Raw genomic sequence first — 23885 nt, forward strand, 5'->3', positions numbered from 1 at the left:
CCGTGATCTTATTTAGAAGGCGGTAATCTATACAAGGTCTCAGTGAACCATCCTTCTTGGCTACAAAAAAGAACCCTGCTCCTAATGGCGACGATGACGGGCGAATATGCCCCTTCTCCAAGGACTCCTTCACATAACTCCGCATAGCGGCGTGCTCAGGCACAGATAAATTAAACAGTCGACCTTTTGGGAATTTACTACCAGGAATCAAATCGATAGCACAATCACAATCCCTATGCGGAGGTAGGGTATCGGACTTGTGCTCATCAAATACATCCCGGTAATCAGACAAGAACTCTGGAACCTCAGAAGGGGTGGATGACGAAATAGTCAGAAATGGGACATCACCATGTACCCCCTGACAACCCCAGCTGGACACAGACATGGATTTCCAATCTAATACTGGATTATGGACTTGTAGCCATGGCAACCCCAACACGACCACATCATGCAGATTATGCAACACCAGAAAGCGAATAACCTCCTGATGTGCAGGAGCCATGCACATGGTCAGCTGGGTCCAGTACTGAGGCTTATTCTTGGCCAAAGGCGTAGCATTAATTCCTCTCAATGGAATAGGACACTGCAAGGGCTCCAAGAAAAACCCACAACGCCTAGCATACTCCAAGTCCATCAAAATCAGGGCAGCGCCTGAATCCACAAATGCCATGACAGAATACGATGACAAAGAGCAGATCAAGGTAACGGACAGAAGAAATTTTGACTGTACCGTACCAATGGTGGCAGACCTAGCGAACCGCTTAGTGCGCTTAGGACAATCAGAGATAGCATGAGTGGAATCACCACAGTAGAAACACAGCCCATTCAGACGTCTGTGTTCTTGCCGTTCAACTCTGGTCAAAGTCCTATCGCACTGCATAGGCTCAGGTTTAAGCTCAGGTAATACCGCCAAATGGTGCACAGATTTACGCTCACGCAAGCGTCGACCGATCTGAATGGCCAAAGACATAGACTCATTCAGACCAGTAGGCATAGGAAATCCCACCATGACATCCTTAAGGGCTTCAGAGAGACCTTTTCTGAAAATAGCTGTGAGCGCACCTTCATTCCACTGAGTGAGTACGTTCCACTTTCTAAATTTCTGACAATATACCTCTCTCTCATCCTGACCCTGACACAGAGCCAGCAAATTCTTCTCTGCCTGATCCACTGAATTAGGCTCATCGTACAGCAATCCGAGCGCCAGGAAAAACGCATCGATATTACTTAATGCAGGATCTTCTGACGCAAGAGAAAATGCCCAGTCCTGAGGGTCGCCACGTAAAAAAGAAATAATGATCCTAACTTGTTGAACTGGGTCACCAGAGGAGCGAGGTTTCAAAGCCAGAAGTAGTTTACAATTATTTTTGAAACTCAGAAATTTAGTTCTATCTCCAAAAAACAAATCAGGAATAGGAATTCTCGGTTCTAACATAGAATTTTGAACCAAAGTCTTGAATATTTTGTACTCTTGCCGTGAGCTGATCCACACATGAAGACAGACCTTTAATGTCCATCGCTACACCTGTGTCCTGAACCACCCAAATGTCTAGGGGAAAAAAAAGGCAAAACACAGTGCAGAGAAAAAAAAATGGTCTCAGAACTTCTTTTTTCCCTCTATTGAGAATCATTAGTACTTTGGGCCTCCAGTACTGTTATGATAAGGTAATTCAGTACCACAATGGACATAGAGGTCAGAGCACATACAGTGACCTGACAATAACTCAAAAACATAGAACGAGCTCTGAGACGTGGGAACTCTGCTGACCGCAATCCCTAATCCTCTCAAACCACACTAGAGGCAGCCGTGGATTGCGCCTAACGCTCCCTATGCAACTCGGCACAGCCTGAGAAACTAGCTAGCCTGAAGATAGAAAATAAGCCTACCTTGCCTCAGAGAAATACCCCAAAAGGAAAAGGCAGCCCCCACATATAATGACTGTGAGTTAAGATGAAAAGACAAACGTAGAGATGAAATAGATTTAGCAAAGTGAGGCCCGACTTTCTGAACAGAGCGAGGATAGGAAAGGTAACTTTGCGGTCAACACAAAACCCTACAAAAACCACGCAAAGGGGGCAAAAAGACCCTCCATACCGAACTAACGGCACGGAGGTACACCCTCTGCGTCCCAGAGCTTCCAGCAAGCAGGAAAAAACAAATAGACAAGCTGGACAGAAAAAAACAGCAAACAAAATAGCAAAGCGGAACTTAGCAATGCAGAGCAGCAGGCCACAGGAACGATCCAGGAGGAAACAGGTCCAATACTAGAACATTGACTGGAGGCCAGGATCAAAGCACTAGGTGGAGTTAAATAGAGCAGCACCTAATGACTTCACCACAACACCTGAGGAAGGAAACTCAGAAGCCGCAGTACCACTTTCCTCCACCAACGGAAGCTCACAGAGAGAATCAGCCGAAGTACCACTTGTGACCACAGGAGGGAGCTCTGCCACAGAATTCACAACAGTGTTCAGACCCTTACAGTTACTTAGTTTTACCTTTCCTGAAGAAAAATACTGTTTATTCTGTATCCTATTGTGCTGAAGAATGCAATTTCAGTTGAAGTGCGGAAAAACTCAATAAAAGTTACTTTATCTTTAGACAACGAAACCTGTGCCTGTGTTGAACTTAGTGCCCACTTGTGAGTTGAAATCCTTACAATTATATATTTTTTTGTGGGGGAGGTACAATAAACTATTAGCATAGCTTCTCTCTTTTCATTTTTTTCTCGTTTTTTTCTTAAACACATAGGCAACACTTTTGTTTTATTATTATGTAAATGCTCACTGTTTTATAGTCTATTTTACTTGTAACTCCCACCATACAAGATGAAACAAGCAGCAGTGTAAGAGGTGATGTGACTCACTTTATTGCACTTGTAGCTGTCACTACACTGCATGGAAACAGCAATATAATTAATCAGTGTTTTATAAAAAAAAATATACATTTAGGTTGACAACGCAGAAAAAAAATAAAAAATCAGACACAATTCCCAGCATAACTTTTCGGCAGAGAATAAATAACACTTAATTCTCATCTCGTATTGTTAAAATATTATTTCAAATAGCTGTTCAGAATAATTAGTCATGTGGACTTGAGGAATAACACTATTTCTGGCCTTTATATGATTTGTATCCTTCAGTTTTCACTCGGCAGGCTGTATCATTAATTGTCATTTGTCCCCCTGAGCTGGTGGGTGAAGACTAGCTGATATGATGTCTCCTGTACACAGCACACAGAAACATCAAGGATTCCTGTGCTCCCATCTCTAGGCAGCACATGTTCATACGCATCAGGAACAGGAGGACATTATACCGCAGTACTGAGCAATGTAGCTGTGAATCCAACACTGGAGTGGGATAAACACTTACTAGAAAGCAGAAACAGTCTATGTCTGCGCTTCTCTCTTTCGCTTTTCTATTTACTCTGCTAATCCTTCCTGATTTTCTATCTTGTTTTGAGCAAGGCATATTATTGTTTAATTTCAGAGTGAATGATGAGTTCAGGGGAGATATAAAAAGTGTGCCATAATTAGAGAAAGAAGTATACTTTCTGATAAAGATATATTGAAAAGTTTCATGTTCAGAAGCATCAGTAGCAGGAAAACAGTATACAGTGGTACTGAGGAATGTAGCTGTGAATTCAACACTGGGGCGAGATAAACACTTGCTACAAAGCAGCAACTCAGTCTGCGCCTCTCTCTTCCTCTTTTCTATTTACTCTGCTAATCCCTCCTAGTTGTCTATCTCGTCTATAGCAAGACAGATTTGTGCTTTATTTTAGAGTGAATGATGAGTTTGGAAGAGAAAGGGAGGAGAAAAAATGTTTCATAATTAGAGAAAGAATTATATTTTTCTGATTAAAATATATTAAAGAGTTTCATTTTCAGAAGCAGCAGTAGAAGGAGGACATTGTACCATGGTGCTGAACAATGTAGCTGTGAATCCAACACTGAAGTGCGAGAAACACTTACTAGAAAGCAACAACTCACCCTTAATCTGTCCTTCTCACTTTTTTTTTACGTACTCTCCTAATACCTCTTAGATATCTATTTTGAATTGCGCAAGGCAGATTATTTGCTTTATTTCAGAGTGAATGATAAGTTTAGGAGACAAAGGGAGAAGAAAGAAAGGGTCCTCTATTGTGAATTCTGCTCTTGGGTTCCCTCCAGTGGTTGTTGGTGGGAATGCAGTTGTCTCTGGTGTATGGGATAATTACAATTCTGACTGGGATATTTAGGTGTGCAGGATCCTTTAGCCCTTGCCAGTTGTCAATGTTTCTTTCGAAGTGTTGGATCTCTGTCTGGCCTATACTGCTTATCTGCCAGTTCAGCAAAGATAAGTGTCTGTTTCTTTTCCTGTGGCACACATGCAGTGTGCTTATTTTCAGTACTGTTCGTTTGTTTTTCTTTTGTCCAGATTAGACTGTGTCTGTGTTTTCTCAGTCTGGTTGGTTTCACTGGAGTTGCCGATATACGCTCCTACATCTTTAGTTAGATGTAGGAAGTTTTTTGTATATTCTGCTGTGGATTTTTTGAAGGGTTTTAATACTGACCGCACAGAACTCTGTCCTATTCTGTCCTATCTAGCTAGAGCTGCCTCCTGTGCTAAATCCTGTTTTTTCTGCCTGTGTATGTTTTTTCCTCTCCGACTCACCGCCAATATTTGTGGGGGGCTGTCTATCCTTTGGGGATTTTCTCTGAGGCAAGATAGTATTCCGATTTCTATCTTTAGGGGTATTTAGTCCTCCGGCTGTGACGAGGTGTCTAGGTGTGTTAGGTACACTCCACGGCTACTTCTAGTTGCGGTGTTAAGTTCAGGGTTGCGGTCAGTATAGTGGCCACTTTCTCCAGTGAAAGTTCTCATGCAGCTCCAAGGTCACCGGATCATAACAGTCCTCCTAATTAGAAAAAGAAGCATATCCGATTTGCTAGCACTATTTTTTTTTGGCAGTTTTTATTTTAAATGACAGTGTCCATTTAAAGGGGGTTTATGGACTCCTTTCTGGAAAAGAATACAGTAGCCAGTGCCTTGGGCTCACCATTACGTAATACAGTAAATATGCTTGTCCACTTTTAATTTCATCCTAAGCTATATAATCATCATTGTGCATACAGGTCATATCATGGATTAATCCATAAGAGTCTCCCAACATCAAGTGATGGACTCAAAATAGGCTTTAACGGGTTACTTGGAGCCTATTGTTTTCTCTGTACTTGGCACTACCCAAAGCCTCTCCGATGCTGTGTTAGGCCAGCTGGATCCTGATGGTGGCACGATACAAATGATTATGGATGGGCAATGTCATTTCATGGTATTTTTATTATACTAATGAATACAGACTTTTATGTAGTCTATAGATCCTACACGCAGGACATAATGCAGAACTTAGTTGGGGGACCTAGATGAAGAACATATAGAGGCCCAATCTACACCGTTGTGTTCATCAGTGGTTGCTCTATACGAAGAGTCCTCTTTTACATATTTGTATTCATTTTATATACACATGTCAACAATTGATCTATCTTTGTGTATATATAGGTATATATGTATATATAATATATACAGTATATATATATATTTCTGTTGTCTTTTGTTCATTATCTGTTCTTTATGCATGGCGAAATGGACGGACCAATCTCTGCCGAATTTGGCACGTAGGAAAATCAGGTGCTTTGGAAGACTCTAGACTGGATTGCAGCTTTCTAGAACTTACCATTCTCCTCATATTCGGAAGAAAATAAAACCAGAACTAAAAAACAAAGATTGACTACCAGCCAAATGACTGGACTAATCTACCTCGAATTTGGCACATTAGTAAACCAGGAGCTTGAGGACCTACCTTTCTCGAAATGTTCCGAAAAAGAAAACAGATTGCAAAAAGTAAACAGATACAAAAGTAAAGATTAAATTATGGCCAAACGTCTGAACCAATCTGCCCCGAATTTGGAAGTTGAAAAGGTTTTATACAGGGTTTCAGCTTTTCTCAAAATAGTTGGGGTGGAGGGGGACAGATTACAGAAGCCAAGATTAAGTCACGGCCAAACAACTGGACCAATCTGCCCAAAAATTGGTAAGTTAGGGGCTTCAGAGGGCTTTAGATCAGGTTTTGGCTCTCTAGGACCTATAGTTCTCGTCATGTTCGCAAAAAAAGTTTATAAAATTTAATAATAATATATGGCCAAATGACTGGACCAATGTGCCTCAGATTTGGCACATAGCTACATCAGGCAGTTTGGAAGGTTTCAGACACAGTTTCAGCTTTTTAGTATGTACTGTTCTCGAAATAATCATGGGGAGAAAAAAACGGATTACAAAAATAATACGGCCAAACGATTGGACCAATCTCCCCTAAATTTGGAACATAGCTAAATCAGATAATGGTTTTAAACCAGATTTTATTTTTCTACGACCTTCTGTTCTCCACAAAGAGAATACAAAAGCGCCACTAGAAAAGTCAAATTAATACACCTAAGAACTCAGATTTGTGACTTCATATCGGCAGCAAACAAACTTTTTAACCACACACAAAAACAGTAAAACAAAAGAGACCCATGTGAATCTAATTAATTCTACTAGTGAGGTACAGTATATAGGGTGAGTGCTAATCCCTGAAATAACCATAGGTTTGGAAGTATTGTAGTGCTTTATTTCTTCGTCGGGTCAACCGTCATGTTTTCAAGTGGCGATAGGTCGGCAGGAATTCCGATCCAATTTGGAAGAAAAGCTGCTTCATATTTAAAAACCTTAAGAAACTCCGAGTCTGGAAAAGTGAAGTTTGATAGGTAAATAGTTTCCCCTCTGGACAAATATCCGGCCCAGTATCCAAATGTCCCTATTGTCATGATGGTGTGGTTGCAATGCACCAATAGAGCAAAGTCATGGAGTGGTGAAGATTCCTCACCGTCTCCAGAAAAGTGGACATCTCCCAATGTTGTGTTAATGTTCTCCTTACACCAGTCCATCCCATTACTGGCTACTATAAATAAAGGATTTTGGTACTTCTTTCGGAAATAGTCCATAGCCGTCTGTAAGTACTGCTTGTCCGCTACCACCCCTTTCCATATATTGGGCATGACGGTCAGATAGTCCCCTCTTCGTACGTGAATACCTACAAAAATAACCTTTCCACGTCCTCTCTGGAGCCTGGAGAGGTATTTATGTGCTTCTTCTTTAATGTTGTTGTGAAATGTGAACTCTCGGAGAATTTCATCCTTCACCTCTTCATAAAACGTCCATGAGCAAGGATAACCCTGAAGCCGCACGACATCAAAGTCAATTTCTTTGTATTCTGGAGCCATCCAGTCATGGAGAGGATAGTTTGTCCAATCAATTTGCTCAAATTTTTGTTGGTCTATCATAGGCAACGTAATCTTAAAAGCCTTTGAAAGTTGCCAGTACATTTCAGGCATAACATAAGCTTTGTGGCCATTGAGTTTTGCCAAGGCGTAAAGTGTGGCATACTCCCCCATTAGATTGCCGAGTCGTCCAATTGGATCTATTGTCCACATGCCCGTAGGTTCCTTGATGATCCTGTTTTGACTTGGTAGCTTTTCGGTAAAATGGATTGTCATGAAAGGTCCTGATTTTCCCACGAGGAGAAAATGTAGGGTGTTCAAAATGAGAATAAGTATTGTGGCGTGTAGGATGATTTTCCACCTTCTTCTCATCTTCTACGAAATTTAGATTCTGTTTAAAGAATGAAAAATATGAATTATGGCATCGAAATTGTAATGGATTTGGTCACATTTACGTATTTAGTACATACTACAATTCTTAATGAAGCTTGTCTCAACATCATAAATTGTTAATATTGCAAAGGGCTAGTAAAAAGAAACAACTTCGCAATTTGTCTTTAAAAAAAAAAAATCATCTCCGTTCTCCAATCATTTCTATTGTTTACTCATTTCCTAGGATACTGGCCACTGTTGATATACTTCAGTAGGGGCTGGTATCCCAGGCAACGAGGAGTAAACTATAGAATTGTTACAGCAGCAAACAATAGAATCCAAGGCAAGGAGTTCTGTGATTGCACACTCTTTGCATAGAGCTTGCAAACACTGACACTGCAACTTCATCTACCCTCGAATGCTGCAGTGGAGAGCGCACAGTTCAGGCCAAAGACTCAACCATGAACTGTCAATCATCAGGACTGCACTGATCCCTGGCAAAAGGGTAGCTGGAAGGCATGGGAAGGGTACACTTCTGAAGTGTCATGGTGGCACATTCACTTCTAAGAATATGTACAATTTGGGATGACCCAACAGGAACCCTCACTAACAAGTCCTAAAACTTAAATGTAAAACTTTTTGCCCATCACCTTTCAGATCATGCGAATGGGGTTCCTACAACCCCTTCATGTCCTCCGAGGTGCCCCTGAATTCCCCCTGAAAATGTGTTTAATACATGACCTGTGCTGCAAGGAGATTGCACAATCTGGTCCAATGGGTGTCTCCAGATTGTGATCAGTGCCACCCCAGTCTTTTCAAACGCCGCCTCTTCTCTCTAGATGTAAGTAGATGACTTCTCTATGTTATCCGCATAGTGCCCGAAGTCTCGCGCCTGCGCAGTAGAATAAGAGAGCTGCGCAGGAGAGCAGGCGCACCGCCGCCTCACTGCCCAACTGAACAGCCAAGGAACTGTTGACTTTGCGCTGCCGGTTTGATTCTACTGTGCAGGCACAAGACATCGGCACCGTAGAGATGACGTAGAGATGTCATCCACTTTTATCCAGAGAGAAGAGGCGGCATTTTTAAAGATCAGGGAGGCACCGATCACAATCTCTAGACATCCATGATATTGGAATGCGTAATTTACATGCAGTGCGGACATGTAGGAAATACACATTCTGAGGTACACAGGTGCACCTCTGAGGATATAAAGGGATTGTAAGAACCCCAAATTCACATGATCTTAAAGGTGATGGGCTGGGATTGTAAGCTAAACACCTACTGACCGGTTCCCTTTAAGATTCGTTAATATGTAGGCAATCCAAAATATACATGTGACATTTCGCTCTATATCCTCAAAGCTTCATCAGACATACAGATCACACAATAGAAACAATTGTCAATAAATAAGACAGCAAGAAGCGAAAAGCGCCAGCCGTAGCGCCTAGAGGATATGCAGACGAAGCGCTGAGAATTTATTTGCGTATTAATGAATGTAACACGTTTCACTGCAACGTGTTTCGGTTCAACATCTTCAATTTTCAAAAGGCATAAAAGTATATACAAACATAATTGCTATCATGCTTCTGGATTCAAACCCTTGGTTCTGTGGTCGGCGTTTCCTGCCGCTGAGCCACAACTGATACACGTTTTCTTTGGGTGTTTTAGTTCTGTTATTTTTATTGCTGTCGGGTTTGGGTAACAGGTGTTTTTTATTTGCTCTGTTTGTCTGTCCTATCACCTTTTGGGTGCAGCTTAAAATACTTTTCCCTACTGGTGTTCCCTGCTGGTGATAAACTTTGTTGGATTCATTCTCTTTGCTGTAGTTTGAGTTGGTTGCAGTAGTTTTTTGCATTATTTCTGTATTCTCTAGGGAACTGCTTCTCTAGCGATCCTAGGAGCTGCTAAAGACATTCAGGGTTAGCAGACATAACAATTGCTTTGCTTATACTCCAATGAAATGTAGGCACTGCAAATCAAAAATCCAATAGTCGAATACATATATAAACATAAATATAGTATTTTAAAGGCAACATTGTGATACGATTAGGTGTGTTTTAGAGTGACATTAGGATACCTATCATTTCAGGGTGCTGACACTGACAGTGAAGGTCACCTCTGCAGGATTAGAATCTAAGCCCCCCCTTCCTTCATCAGTTCCTATCTAAGTATACACAAGTACAGTAACATGTATATACACATTAGGCACACATATGTATAAAATATGCCCATGCTAATATATGACATGCCAATATAAAGATACATCTCCATATACTAGTACATTATTTCCGTAAGAATACTATTTTGAGATTTAGGCAGAGAAAATTCTTCTATATTTACCAGTGCAGCCTGTGGCTCAGCTGCTGCCTGCTATGCTACACATCATGAGTTTGAATCCTGGGAATAATTTATTGACTAGATATACAGGCATCAAATTAGAACAGAAAGATCCAGGGGGTGGGAGAGGGAAGCCTCAGCATCCCACCTGAGTAACATGCAGTGCAACCGGGAATATGTGCTGCTAAACTGGCTACATATGTGGAATTTCCACTGCTTTTAGTATATAGAATTTAATTGAGTTTAGCGTGTATGTTTTTTTTACTATTATGATATTACAGGATGTCATAAGGCTTACACATGCCTCTTTCCAATTTCCCTCCCTCTATTCACTCGCCATTTTATTTCAGGGTGTCACTAGTCGGAGTATGTTAAATACAATTATGTATATGCCTGATGAAGATTCATGCCGTTAAATCAAAATGTGTTGCATCTATACAATAATAATAAAACACAAGCTGGATTTTAATCTCATATTGCCGATTAATGTCATATATTCTTACGATCTAAGCTAGAGCCCATTGTAACAATATAATTACCTATTTGGATCATTAGGCTGACCTTTAACAAGTTAAAGAGATATTCTTAAGTTATTAAAATGCTTTAATTAGTTAGACAGCATAAAAATAAGAAAATTTGTATGCTATCATTTATCCTTCATAGTGTTCATGTGGTTTCTATAAACCTCAGCCAATAGTGACTGCCTAGACTTATGCCATGAGTGCACAGTAGTTAAATTGCAAAAGAGGGGGACAGGGGTTAACTCTTATTCCAGGACAGGGGTTAACTCTTAACATACCTGCCAGCTATCTCATAGTAACATAGCAACATAGTTAGTAAGGCCGAAAAAAAGACATTTGTCCATCCAGTTCAGCCTATATTCCATCATAATAAATCCCCAGATCTACGTCCTTCTACAGAACCTAATAATTGTATGATACAATATTGTTCTGCTCCAGGAAGACATCCAGGCCTCTCTTGAACCCCTCGACTGAGTTCGCCATCACCACCTCCTCAGGCAAGCAATTCCAGATTCTCACTGCCCTAACAGTAAAGAATCCTCTTCTATGTTGGTGGAAAAACCTTCTCTCCTCCAGATGCAAAGAATGCCCCCTTGTGCCCGTCACCTTCCTTGGTATAAACAGATCCTCAGCGAGATATTTGTATTGTCCCCTTATATACTTATACATGGTTATTAGATCGCCCCTCAGTCGTCTTTTTTCTAGACTAAATAATCCTAATTTCCCTAATCTATCTGGGTATTGTAGTTCTCCCATCCCCTTTATTAATTTTGTTGCCCTCCTTTGTACTCTCTCTAGTTCCATTATATCCTTCCTGAGCACCGGTGCCCAAAACTGGACACAGTACTCCATGTGCGGTCTAAATAGTGATTTGTACAGAGGCAGTATAATGCTCTCATCATGTGTATCTCCAGCCCATTGATTTCTATGCAGTATTTAAAAGTATTTCTCCGAGAAAATTATTGCAATTACACATGTTTTGTTATACACTTATTTATTTCCTTTGTGTATATTGGAACTACACAAAAAGAACAGGCAACTTTGACATAATTTAACGTCCAAGGCTTTGTAAGAGAAGTGACAATGGAGTTTTATTCCTAACAAATAAGGTTATGCACATGGGAATGGTGGCAAGATAACTTACTAAATGGGAAAAATGTGGGCACAACTGACATTGAAAAGAATGAGGAATTTGATTAAAATCACAACTGTATCAGCTTGTGCTAGGTAGCCACTGCCAAAGCAAAAAAGATTAGGGTTAGGAGTAGACCTGTCTATGTTCTCCTTATGGCATAGAAAAACACGACCGCTTGGAATCTTGGGTTCAGTTTTTGCATCAGTGTACAAGAAATAAATAGTAGATCTTTAGCAAGTTCAAAGTCAGAAAACCAATTATTGAATGGAATATTTGGAAGAAAATACCCAGAAAGATGAGCAAAATTAAGGTCATTTAGGGTTACGAAAAAGATGGCTGAGTGTGACCTAACTGTAAGAGCAGTGACACTGTGAAACTCTGATGTCATGGTGAATTCATTTAAAAAAAAGTTTCATGTGTTCAAGTAAGAGTTAAAGATGAAATAAGATGTTGATCCAGGAAGTTATTGTGGGTAAGAAAAAAAATTCCGAAAATGTCTTTGACGAAATTTTGCCGTCCTCTGGATGAACTTTGCCGGATATTAAGAGAAACAAACATAATAACTATAATAATATGGTATTTATCTTGTACTGATCATTAGTTACAGCATGTTTTAAATTCTAGAGCTGCTTTCACAATTATGAGGCTTCAGAGCTGAACTCTCTCTGCATTCTGAAAAGTATTGTCTTTACAGCAGGTACGGTATAGAAAACGGAGTAGGAATACAAACTGACTGCCGCCATTATAAGAGCCCTGCAAAGTTGTTCCAGGAGTGGGTAACAACAAACTTGTTGATTGTTTCCAAAAACAACCAGCAGAATTGTAAAGACAGCTCTGGAGTACAGGCTGTGGGTGGAGAAAATCCTTTTGTCCCAGTAGGGACTATAGCAGAAGTTTGGTTACCCTGTAGCCATCAGGTGTGGTCTGGACATATTGGGATGCGTGGCATGAACACTAAAAAAAGTTGACGTAGATCAAGCCCTTTCTTAGGCAGTCATTTCTTTGACCTACCTGTCCAAGTGTGCATGAAGAAGAGATCTGGAATGTGGTCTGGACATCTCGTTGCGAAGGGGATGATAACATGATTGGTGATTGTTGGAGAAACATCTGGAAAATAGTGTCTCTTCAAGACCTAAAAGGGTTACCCAGGACCAAACAATGAATAAGCCATCAATGAGATTGATGAGGGTCCAACACCCACACCCCCAACGTTAAGCTGAAAATTGCTCCCTAATGATGTATGTGACTGAGCAAATCATTGGGATGGGAGATAAAGTGCAGTCCGGGGGCGTACATACTATTAGTGCAACCTGTACAAAGGGGCCCAAGAGGTAAGGGGCTAACTACCACCTTCCCGGATCATTACTTAGTTCTGGATGCCAATCGCACCATTTATAGCTGTTCGTCAAGGGTTCTGGGTGTCGAAACCCACCCAATCTAATATTGAAGACCTCTCTTATGGATAGGTTATCGATTGTTAGGTCCCTGAGAAGTCCTTTAAACCTTGAGAGGCAGGAAGTGGTGGCAAAGGAGCACTAGACAGAGACTAGAACTCCTAAGACTGAAATCCTTGAGACGTTGGGACAATGTCGGAGGGAGTGTCAAGGCTCTTAAGACTCTGAAAGTGGAGAGACAAAGCCCCAGAAGAAGGGACTGAAAGAGTGTTGAACATGTGTATACGCAAGGAGGGACTGTTTTAGGTGACACGGTGTAAACATAAAGGGGTTAAAAGTAAGTTCACCACCTTTACATAGTTTCAAAGACTGTCACATTCTGTGCTGACGCATTTGGTTTCCACTGATCCTTGTTACTATTCTAGTGCAATGTGTTTGCATGTCTTGTGATATCTTATACTACTACATGTTGTGTAATCCCCTGCTGTGTACTATTCACTTACTAAATATTCTCGTGCTTCTTCCCGTTAGATACTCACTGAACCTATATATCTACATTTGCTAATTTATATAATGATTACTGCTTCATTGGGACTTTTGGGGCTCCAACTGAAGAGTGAGAAATGTTCAACATATTGTGCAACAATTAGGAGGAGCGCCATGAGTAAGGGTGGTTTCACACTTGCGTTTTTGTCTGCAGCGTTTTTTTTCCTATCTTTAACATTGAAAACGCATGCGTTTTTTTGTGTACGCGTTTGGTCGCTTTTTTTACTGCATGCGTTCATTTTCTGAAATGCTACTTGTAGTATTTTTAGAAGCGTTTTTTGGACCAAAAAAAAACGCATGCGTTTTAATGCGGTTTTTTGGGGTCAAAAAATACATTGGAGTCAATGGGGATGCATGCGTTTTTTGGTGCATGCGTTTTTTGCGGTAAAAAACGCATGCGTTTTTTTATTAAAAAACCAGAAAACACACTGATATGCCACCCCCAACATAAAGGTGATAAAGGGAACCTAACCCTACCCCTAACCCTACCCCTAACCCTAAGGGATCCTAACCCTAACCCTACCCCTAACCCTACGCCTAACCCTAAGGGATCCTAACCCTACCCCTAACCCTAAGGGATCCTAACCCTAATCCCTTTATGGTTAGGGTTAGGGGTAGGGTTATGGTTAGAGGTAGGGTTAGGGTTAGGATCCCTTAGGGTTAGGGGTAGGGTTAGGGGTAGGGTTAGGATCCCTTAGGGTTAGGGGTAGGGTTAGGGTTAGGATCCCTTAGGGGTAGGGTTAGGGGTAGGATCCCTTTAGGGTTAGGGTTAGGGTTATGATCCCTACCCCTACCCCTAACTGTTTCTGTTTATAGTGGGTTTTTTACTTTTTTTTGATGATTGGCAGCTGTCACACATTTCTCAGCATGCATTTAAAAAACGCAAACGGATGTAAAAACGCATGTAAACGCGTCAAAACGCCGCGTTTTTTTCACCACATGCAAAAACGCATGCGTCAAAAAAACGCAGCGTTTGTACGCGTTTACATGCGTTTTTTCACCATGCGTTTTTTTGCGTTTTTTACCGCAAAAACGCACCCCAAAAAACGCCAATGTGAAACCAGCCTAATGCAGGCGAATTACTTATTTATTGTCTAAATCAGATTGATCACTGAAGTACTACTAAGTTGCTAGATATTAGTCCAAGAGCAGTGTATAGGGTCTGATATAGGCTAATAGAGAGTCTGGAAAAAGGGAGGACACCTAAAGAGCCCAGCATAAAAAGTGTCTGCATCTTAGTTAGCTAGTAGTGGGGGTGAGTGTCACTCACTATACAATGTGTGCCCCTCAGGCCTACAAAAAGAGCGACAGAGGAGCAAAGCAGCTTCCCACAAGGTGTGAAGAGATGACGACGCCAAAGTGAGCCTGCGTGCTGATAGTTTGAGCAAAGAGGTTTGTCACCATAGTGAGAGCTAGGGGACTGGTGCCTGAGTGTGAGGCACTGATACACAGGTGTGGTGCGATCAGACTAACAGGGAAGAGTTTGGAAGCCATGAACTTTAATGTGTATTCAACACATACGGTACTTTCTTTGGTTGAGACAGATCGGGTGACTCTGAGGGGTCGGTCATAAAAAGACATCACCGGATCCATTGCAGCCACGCCCCCTGAGGAAGCAAGTGACGCAAAACGCGCGTTGGGGTAGTGGTGCAGCATGCTCTTGTACACCAATATGGGTAATAACTCTCTTTTACTTACTTGCAGGTGAGTTACTTATTTTTTGGGAGAAATCAGATGGATCATGGGTGTGGGGGGACAGACAGCAGGCTATCTAAAGAGTCACAAGTACAAGCCAACTGTTGTTGTGTTATTGGTCATACCACTCATCTACCTCTGTTCAAGTTGCCTTTTGTGAGATTCTTTGTAACTGTCAAGCTTATTGCCTCGCCGCGAGTAAAGTGTTTCCAAACTGGCTAGTGTGTACATCTGCGTTCCTTCCACCATCGCTGAGTGGGAAAACCACTCTGGCAGCAAGCTCCACTGCATCATATTTATGTACAGTATATATATCTATATATATATATATATATATATATATATAAATAAATATATATATAGATATATATAATGTACATACTTTTCAACATTGAAATTGTAACACCAAGAAGAAAAAGTAATGGGAGTATGAAAATCACAGGATGAACAGACAAATTCATGGCTGCAGCATCTCCAGACTTCTCTCTCATTGAGCACATCTGGGATGTCATTGGTCGTTGATTACACAGGAGCTGCCAGCAGCGCATCTTGATGATTTTTGTGCTCAAGTGCATTCAGCTTGTCAGAACAACCATTAATAACCTCACTGATGTCAGCCAAGACTGGTACGTTTTGTGTTTTTTGTGCGTGGTGCTAAAAGAGACAAAAATAGGAAGGTTGTAGTCATACAAAGGCGTAGAGCTCTAGGAGGCTCAATTGTCCCTCTAACGCAAAGACCCTGAAGCTATAAATGTCACATGTAGTTGCTGGGCTTTGATACAGATTTTTTCCACTGGATCAATGAAGTTTTAAGTAATTCCCATTTTGAGTGATTGACTCGTGTGATTGGTATATTTCACAACTATCTGACACAGAAATCCTTCCCAGTTCTGAGCCTTGCCATTTTTTACATGATCACACTAATAATATCTAACCACATAGTAAACATACAAAAACGTAATTAGACAGATAACAGATTTATGTGCCTGCACTGTAAAACCCATTTTTATCTCATAAAGTTAAAGTCATCTAATTGTATTATTATTCTAATAGGCTTGATCTCCAAGATACTAGATCACAATACAGTATACTATATTGATCAAACAGTTGGTGTAGTTATAGGGGAGTGCACAGATTCACAAATACGGTACCTACAGATAGCAATGTAACCTGGCATCAGCAAAAAGTAGCAAATATACAGGTGCTGCTCACAAAATTAGAATATCATCAAAAAGCTAATTTTTTCAGATCTTCAATACAAAAAGTGAAACTCTTATTATATACAGTCATTGCAAACAGTGATGTATTTCAAGTGTTTATTTCTGCTAATGTTGATGATTATGGCTTACAGCCAATGAAAACCCAAAAGTCATTATCTCAGTAAATTAGAATAATTAACATAAAACTCCTGCAAAGGCTTCCTAAATATTTAAAAGGGTCTCTTAGTCTGTTTCAGTAGGTTCCACAATCATGGGGAAGACTGCTGACCTGACAGATGTCCAGAAGGCATCATTGACACTCCACAAGGAGGAGAAGCCACAAAAGGTCATTGCTAAAGAAGCCGGCTGTTCACAGAGTGCTGTATCCAAGAATATTAATGGAAAGTGGAAGGTAAAAGTGTGATAGAAAAAGGTGCACAAGCAACCGGGATAACCACAGCCTTGAAAGGATTGTTAAGAAAAGGCCATTCAAAAATTTGGAGGAGATTCACAAGGAGTGGACTGCTGCTGGAGTCATTGCTTCAAGAGCCGCCACACAGACGTCTCCAGGAAGTGGGCTACAAGTGTCACATTCCTTGTGTCAAGCCACTCATGGCCAATAGACAAAGCCAGAAGCGTCTTACCTGGGCCAAGGAGGAAAAGAACTGGACTGTTGTCAGTGGTCCAAGGTGTTGTTTCCAGATGAAAGTAAATGTTGCATTTCATTTGGAAATCAAGGTCCCAGAGTCTGGAGGAAGAGTGGAGAGACCACAATCCAAGCTGCTGGAGGTCTCGTGTGAAGTCCACGATCAGTGATGGTTTGGGGAGCCATGTCATCTGCTGGTGTAGGTCCACTGGGTTTTATCAGCACCAAAGTCAGCGCAGCCGTCTACCAGGAAATTTTAGAGCATTTCATGCTTCCCTCTGCCGACAAGCTTTTTGGAGATGAAAATGTCATTCTCCAGCAGGACTCTGTCCCTGTCCACACGGCAAAAGTACCAATACCTGGTTTACAAACAACAGTATCACTGTGCTTGATTGGCAGCAAACTCGCCTGACCTTAACCCCATAGAGAATCTATGGAGTATTGTCAAGAGGAAGATGAGAGACACCAGACCCGACAATGCAGACGAGCTGAAGGCTGTTGTCAAAGCAACCTGGGCTTCCATAACCCCTCAGCAGTGCCACAGGCTGATCGCCTCCATGCCACGCCACATTGATGCAGTAATTGATGCAAAAGGAGCCCCGGCCAAGTATTGAGTGCATTTACCGAATAGACATTTTAGTAGGACAACATTTTGGACTTTAAAATAATTTTTCAAGCTGGTGTTATAAAGTATTCAAATTTACTGAGACAATGACTTTGGGGTTTTCATTGGCTGTAAGCCATAATCATCAACATTGACAGAAATAAACACGTGAAATAGATCACTCTGTTTGTATTGACTCTATATAATATGAGTTTCACTTTTTATACTGAAGATCTGAAATAAATTAACTTTTTGATGATAATCTAATTTTGTGAAAAGCGCCTGTATATATAGTGAACGCAAAGTGAAGTAACTTTGTAAATAGTCCTAATTAAAAATCTACTACCATTTTACTGCTTCACCAATAAAGAGAAGGGGGCATGAAAGGAGCCCAAAGAAAGGAGTATTTAATGTCCATGACATTACATTTTTATTGGAAAAATACATAAGATGTAAAAACAACAACAATCAATATAGATAGTCATAGGAAGGTGATAGAATAGATAACATGGGTACACACTAAGCATATTAAAGGTGTCACGTCACAACACACTAAAGGGTAAAATGTAAATCATTAAATGAGGAGTACTAAATACATAATCTGATGTAATTTATTTTTTTATTACCTATAAAGTAAAGCACATATACAGTAAGTCACAAAGGTGCTTATATGTATTTTTACTGGTAACCGTGTCACTTTTACTTCTGCAGAATGCCTGTAAGTCATTTATCGAGATGACTACTTTTTAAAAAATGTAACAAATCCATCAGAGATCCTGGCCATGATGGCTCTCTCTGCTCTCCACTCCCTTCTCTCAGGGTTAGAGATAGCAGGAGGAAGGGAGAGACTTGTGCAAGGTTTTCAGTTGAAATAAAGAAAGCATCATTAAAAGAACAGAGAAAACAGGCTAGACACAAGTGGGAATAGAGATTATGTACAGCTTTAGAGCTGTACTGATACATGAAAGAGAAGACTGCAGCACCATGGACAAACCTCACATCTAGCCTGTACTACTGGGAGATACACACTGATGTCATATTCATCCTACATTACCTTGGGAGACATGCAGAAGTTTCATCTAGCCTGTAATACTGGGAAAGACACACAGAGCTCACATCCAGCCTGTATTACAGGGAAATATCCACTGCGCTCACATCCAGCCTATATTACTGGGAGACACACAGAGCTCACATCCAGCCTATATTACTGGGAGACACACAGAGCTCACATCCAGCCTGTATTACTGTGAGAGATACACACAGCTCACATCCAGCCTATATTATTGGGAGAGACACAGAGCTCACATCAAGCCTATATTACTGGAAGACACACAGAGCTCACATCCAGCCTATATTACTGGAAGACACACAGAGCTCACATCCAGCCTATATTACTGGGAGACACACACAGCTCACATCCAGCCTATATTACTGGGAGAGACACACACAGAGCTCACATCCAGCCTATATTACTGGAAGAGACACAGAGCTCACATCCTGCCTATATTACAGGGAGACACACAGAGCTCACATCCAGCCTATATTACTGGAAGACACACAGAGCTCACATCCAGCCTATATTACTGGAAGACACACAGAGCTCACATCCAGCCTATATTACTGGGAGACACACACAGCTCACATCCAGCCTATATTACTGGGAGAGACACACACAGAGCTCACATCCAGCCTATATTACTGGAAGAGACACACAGAGCTCACATCCTGCCTATATTACAGGGAGACACACAGAGCTCACATCCAGCCTATATTACAGAGAGAGACACACAGAGCTCATATCCAGCCTATATTACTGGCAGAGACACACAGAGCTCATATCCAGCCTGTATTACAGAAAGAGACACCCAAAGCTCACACCCAGGTTATATTACTGGGAGAGACACACAGCTCACATCCAGCCTATATTACTGGGAGACACACAGAGCTCACATCCAGCCTATATTAGTGGGAGAGACACACAGCTCACATCCAACCTATATTACTGGGAGACACACAGAGCTCGCATGCAGCCTATATTACTGGGAGAGACGCACAGAGCTCACATCCAGCCTATATTACTGGGAAACACACAGAGCTCACATCCAGCCTATATTACTGGGTTAGACACAGAGCTCACATCCAGTTTATATTACTGGAAGAGACACACACAGCTCACATCCCGCCTATATTACTGGGAAAGACACACAGAGCTCACATCCAGCCAATATTACTAGAAGAGGCACACAGAGCTCACATCCAGCCTATATTACTGGGAGAGACACAGCTCATATCCATCCTATATTACTGGGAGAGACACACAGCTCACATCCAGCCTATATTACAGGGAGACACACAGAGCTCACATCCAGCCTATATTACTGGGAGAGACAAATAGAGCTCACATCCAGCCTATATTACTGGGAGACACACAGAGCTCACATCCAGCCTATATTACTGGGAGACACACAGCTCACATCTAGCCTATATTACTGGGAGAGACACATAGAGCTCACATCCAGCCTATATTACTGGGAGACACACACAGCTCACATCCAGCCTATATTACTGGGAGAGACACACAGCTCACATCCATCCTATATTACAGGGAGACACACAAAGCTCACATCCAGCCTATATTACTGGGAGAGACACACAGATCACATCCATCCTATATTACTGGGAAAGACACAGAGCTCACATCCAGCCTATATTACTGGAATAGATACACAGAGCTCACATCCAGCCTATATTACTGGGAGAGACACAGAGCTCACATCCAGTCTATATTACTGGGAGAGACACACAGAGCTCACATCCAGCCTAGATTACTGGGAGAGACACACAGCTCACATCCAGCCTATATTACAGGGAGACACACACAGCTCACATCCACCCTATATTACTGGGAGAGATACAGAGCTCACATCCAGCCTATATTACTGGGAGAGACACAGAGCTCACATCCAGCCTATATTACAGGGAGACACACAGAGCTCACATCCAGCCTATATTACTGGGAGAGACACACAGCTCACATCCATCCTATATTACAGGGAAACACACAGAGCTCACATCCAGCCTATATTACTGGGAGAGACACACAGCTCACATCCAGCCTATATTACTGGGAGAGACACACAGCTCACATCCATCCTATATTACTGGGAGAGACACACAGCTCACATCCATCCTATATTACAGGGAGACACACAGAGCTCACATCCACCCTATATTACTGGGAGAGACACACAGCTCACATCCATCCTATATTACTGGGAGAGGCACACACAGCTCACATCCAGCCTATGTTACTGGGAGAGACACACAGAGCTCACATCCAGCCTATATTACTGGGAGACACACAGCTCACATCCAGCCTATATTACAGGGAGACACACAGAGCTCACATCCAGCCTATATTACTGGAAGAGATACACAGAGCTCACATCCTGCCTATATTACTGGGAGACACACAGAGCTCACATCCAGCCTATATTACTGGGAGAGACACATAGAGCTCACATCCAGCCTATATTACAGGGAGACACACAGAGCTCACATCCAGCCTATATTACTGGGAGAGACACACAGCTCACATCCATCCTATATTACAGGGAAACACACAGAGCTCACATCCAGCCTATATTACTGGGAGAGACACACAGCTCACATCCAGCCTATATTACTGGGAGAGACCCAGAGCTCACATCCAGCCTATATTACTAGAAGAGATACACAGCTCACATCCATCCTATATTACTGGGAGAGACACACAGCTCACATCCATCCTATATTACTGGGAGAGACACACAGCTCACATCCATCCTATATTACAGGGAGACACACAGAGCTCACATCCACCCTATATTACTGGGAGAGACACACAGCTCACATCCATCCTATATTACTGGGAGAGGCACACAGCTCACATCCATCCTATATTACTGGGAGAGACACAGAGCTCACATCCAGCCTATATTACTGGAAGAGACACACACAGCTCACATCCAGCCTATGTTACTGGGAGAGACACACAGAGCTCACATCCAGCCTATATTACTGGGAGACACACAGCTCACATCCAGCCTATATTACTGGGAGAGACACACAGCTCACATCCAGCCTATATTACTGGGAGAGACACACAGAGCTCACATCCAGATTATATTACAGGGAGACACACAGAGCTCACATCCAGCCTATATTACTGGAAGAGATACACAGAGCTCACATCCTGCCTATATTACTGGGAGACACACAGAGCTCACATCCAGCCTATATTACTGGGAGAGACACACAGCTCACATCCAGCCTATATTACTGGGAGAGACCCAGAGCTCACATCCAGCCTATTTTACTAGAAGAGATACACAGCTCACATCCATCCTATATTACTGGGAGAGACACACAGCTCACATCCATCCTATATTACTGGGAGAGACACACAGCTCACATCCATCCTATATTACAGGGAGACACACAGAGCTCACATCCACCCTATATTACTGGGAGAGACACACAGCTCACATCCATCCTATATTACTGGGAGAGGCACACACAGCTCACATCCAGCCTATGTTACTGGGAGAGACACACAGAGCTCACATCCAGCCTATATTACTGGGAGACACACAGCTCACATCCAGCCTATATTACAGGGAGACACACAGAGCTCACATCCAGCCTATATTACTGGAAGAGATACACAGAGCTCACATCCTGCCTATATTACTGGGAGACACACAGAGCTCACATCTAACCTATATTACTTGGAGAGACATATAGAGCTCACATCCAGCCTATATTTGAAGAGAGGAGGAAAATAGGTGTCTGAATCTGTGCTGCTGAGAAATCCAGGATGCCAACTGTTTCTTGGAAATAAATGGATTAAACAGCAGACATCCTGGACTGTTCAAATATCTGCTCCGGTCTATGGACCCATGTCCTGCTGCAACTGGTCTCTGTGTTGAGCATACTGCTAATTTGCAACCCCACCTGGTGAGTCAGCACCCCCATTTGGTTCCTCACCGTGTTACCAGTTAAGACCCTACTGCGCTTGTTTTGCTCCCCAGTTTCTACGCCATCACATCCAGCCTATATTCCTGGGAGAGACATGCAAACCTCACATCAAGCCTATATTACTAGGAGGGACACTCCCACTAGAGAAAAAATTGAAATATGGGTCAGGCTGCAAACTGAATATCAGTATTGTCTGAAAATAAATGAAGGCATGAGGATTGCAAACTGAAACTAAGTGAAATGTAAAAAGTATCATTGGAAAGGTTCTAACCTGCCTTACCCTGCAGTACTTCTGCTTGTCTCTAGGGTAAATATTTTGGACGAATTCCCTTTAACACCTTACCTATTTTCATCTCAAGGGCTGTATCAGAATGCTAGACTTGCCAAATTTCATATCCAAACATTAAAATTCTTAGTAGAGGATTTCAAGTGATTAGAAAACAACTTGTCTAGTATTGGAGCTCATCCCCATCTACTGTACAGTTTACCAAAAGAACTATGTAAAAAAAAGTCTTGCAACTTTCTCTATGCTTAAAGTGTGTCTATAGTTAGTCTCCTAACCCCTTTCCCAATGTCTTACCGTGGTTCCCATCCGCCAGAATACCCCGTGCTCTCTCTCCTTACCTTCTTCAGTGTGTAGAAAAACAAAATACATTGTCACCCAAAAACTTTACATAATAAACCCAGAAGCTCACGATTGCAACACTTGGTAGACATTGGTAGACACATGTCAAAAAAAAAGACGGAAGACTGAACCACAGATATTTCAGCAGAAAAAGGAACTGAAAGAATTAACCCTTAAAACAATGAATTGAAAACACTGGATTCTTCTTATTTTTTTTGCCCAGTGTTACATAGTAAAGAATAACGTAGCATAGTATAGCACAACATAAGCAGCATAGTACACTGTTGTATAATACAGCATAGCATAGTATGGCTTAGGATAACATAATAATAGCAAAAGGTTAGAATAATATGTTATGGCATAAGATATAGGATAGTACAGTACGACTTAAAGGGGTTCTCCTAGAAAAGTAAAAATCCTAGATCCACCTGTGTGTAATTTATTCTCAGTATAACTACAGCTGTTCTGTTAAGGCCTCAGAGGTTTGTTTGAGA

The 23885-nt window shown here is 41.6% G+C and overlaps 1 protein-coding gene across 1 annotated transcript; it reads right to left on the bottom strand.

The window, feature by feature from the left end:
• Positions 1-2929: 2929 nt before the first annotated feature.
• LOC138651127 (galactoside alpha-(1,2)-fucosyltransferase 2-like) lies at positions 2930-23417 on the bottom strand. Its single transcript, XM_069741130.1, has 2 exons — positions 23347-23417; positions 2930-7689 (listed from the first exon to the last, which is right to left on the bottom strand). The coding sequence occupies exon 2, from the start codon at positions 7668-7670 to the stop codon at positions 6648-6650; it is 1023 nt and encodes a 340-aa protein (XP_069597231.1). The 5' UTR covers positions 7671-7689; positions 23347-23417; the 3' UTR covers positions 2930-6647.
• Between the last annotated feature and the right edge of the window lie 468 nt (positions 23418-23885).

This window comes from Ranitomeya imitator, chromosome 10 (genome assembly GCF_032444005.1).
Source record: "Ranitomeya imitator isolate aRanImi1 chromosome 10, aRanImi1.pri, whole genome shotgun sequence".
Taxonomy (NCBI): domain Eukaryota; kingdom Metazoa; phylum Chordata; class Amphibia; order Anura; family Dendrobatidae; genus Ranitomeya; species Ranitomeya imitator.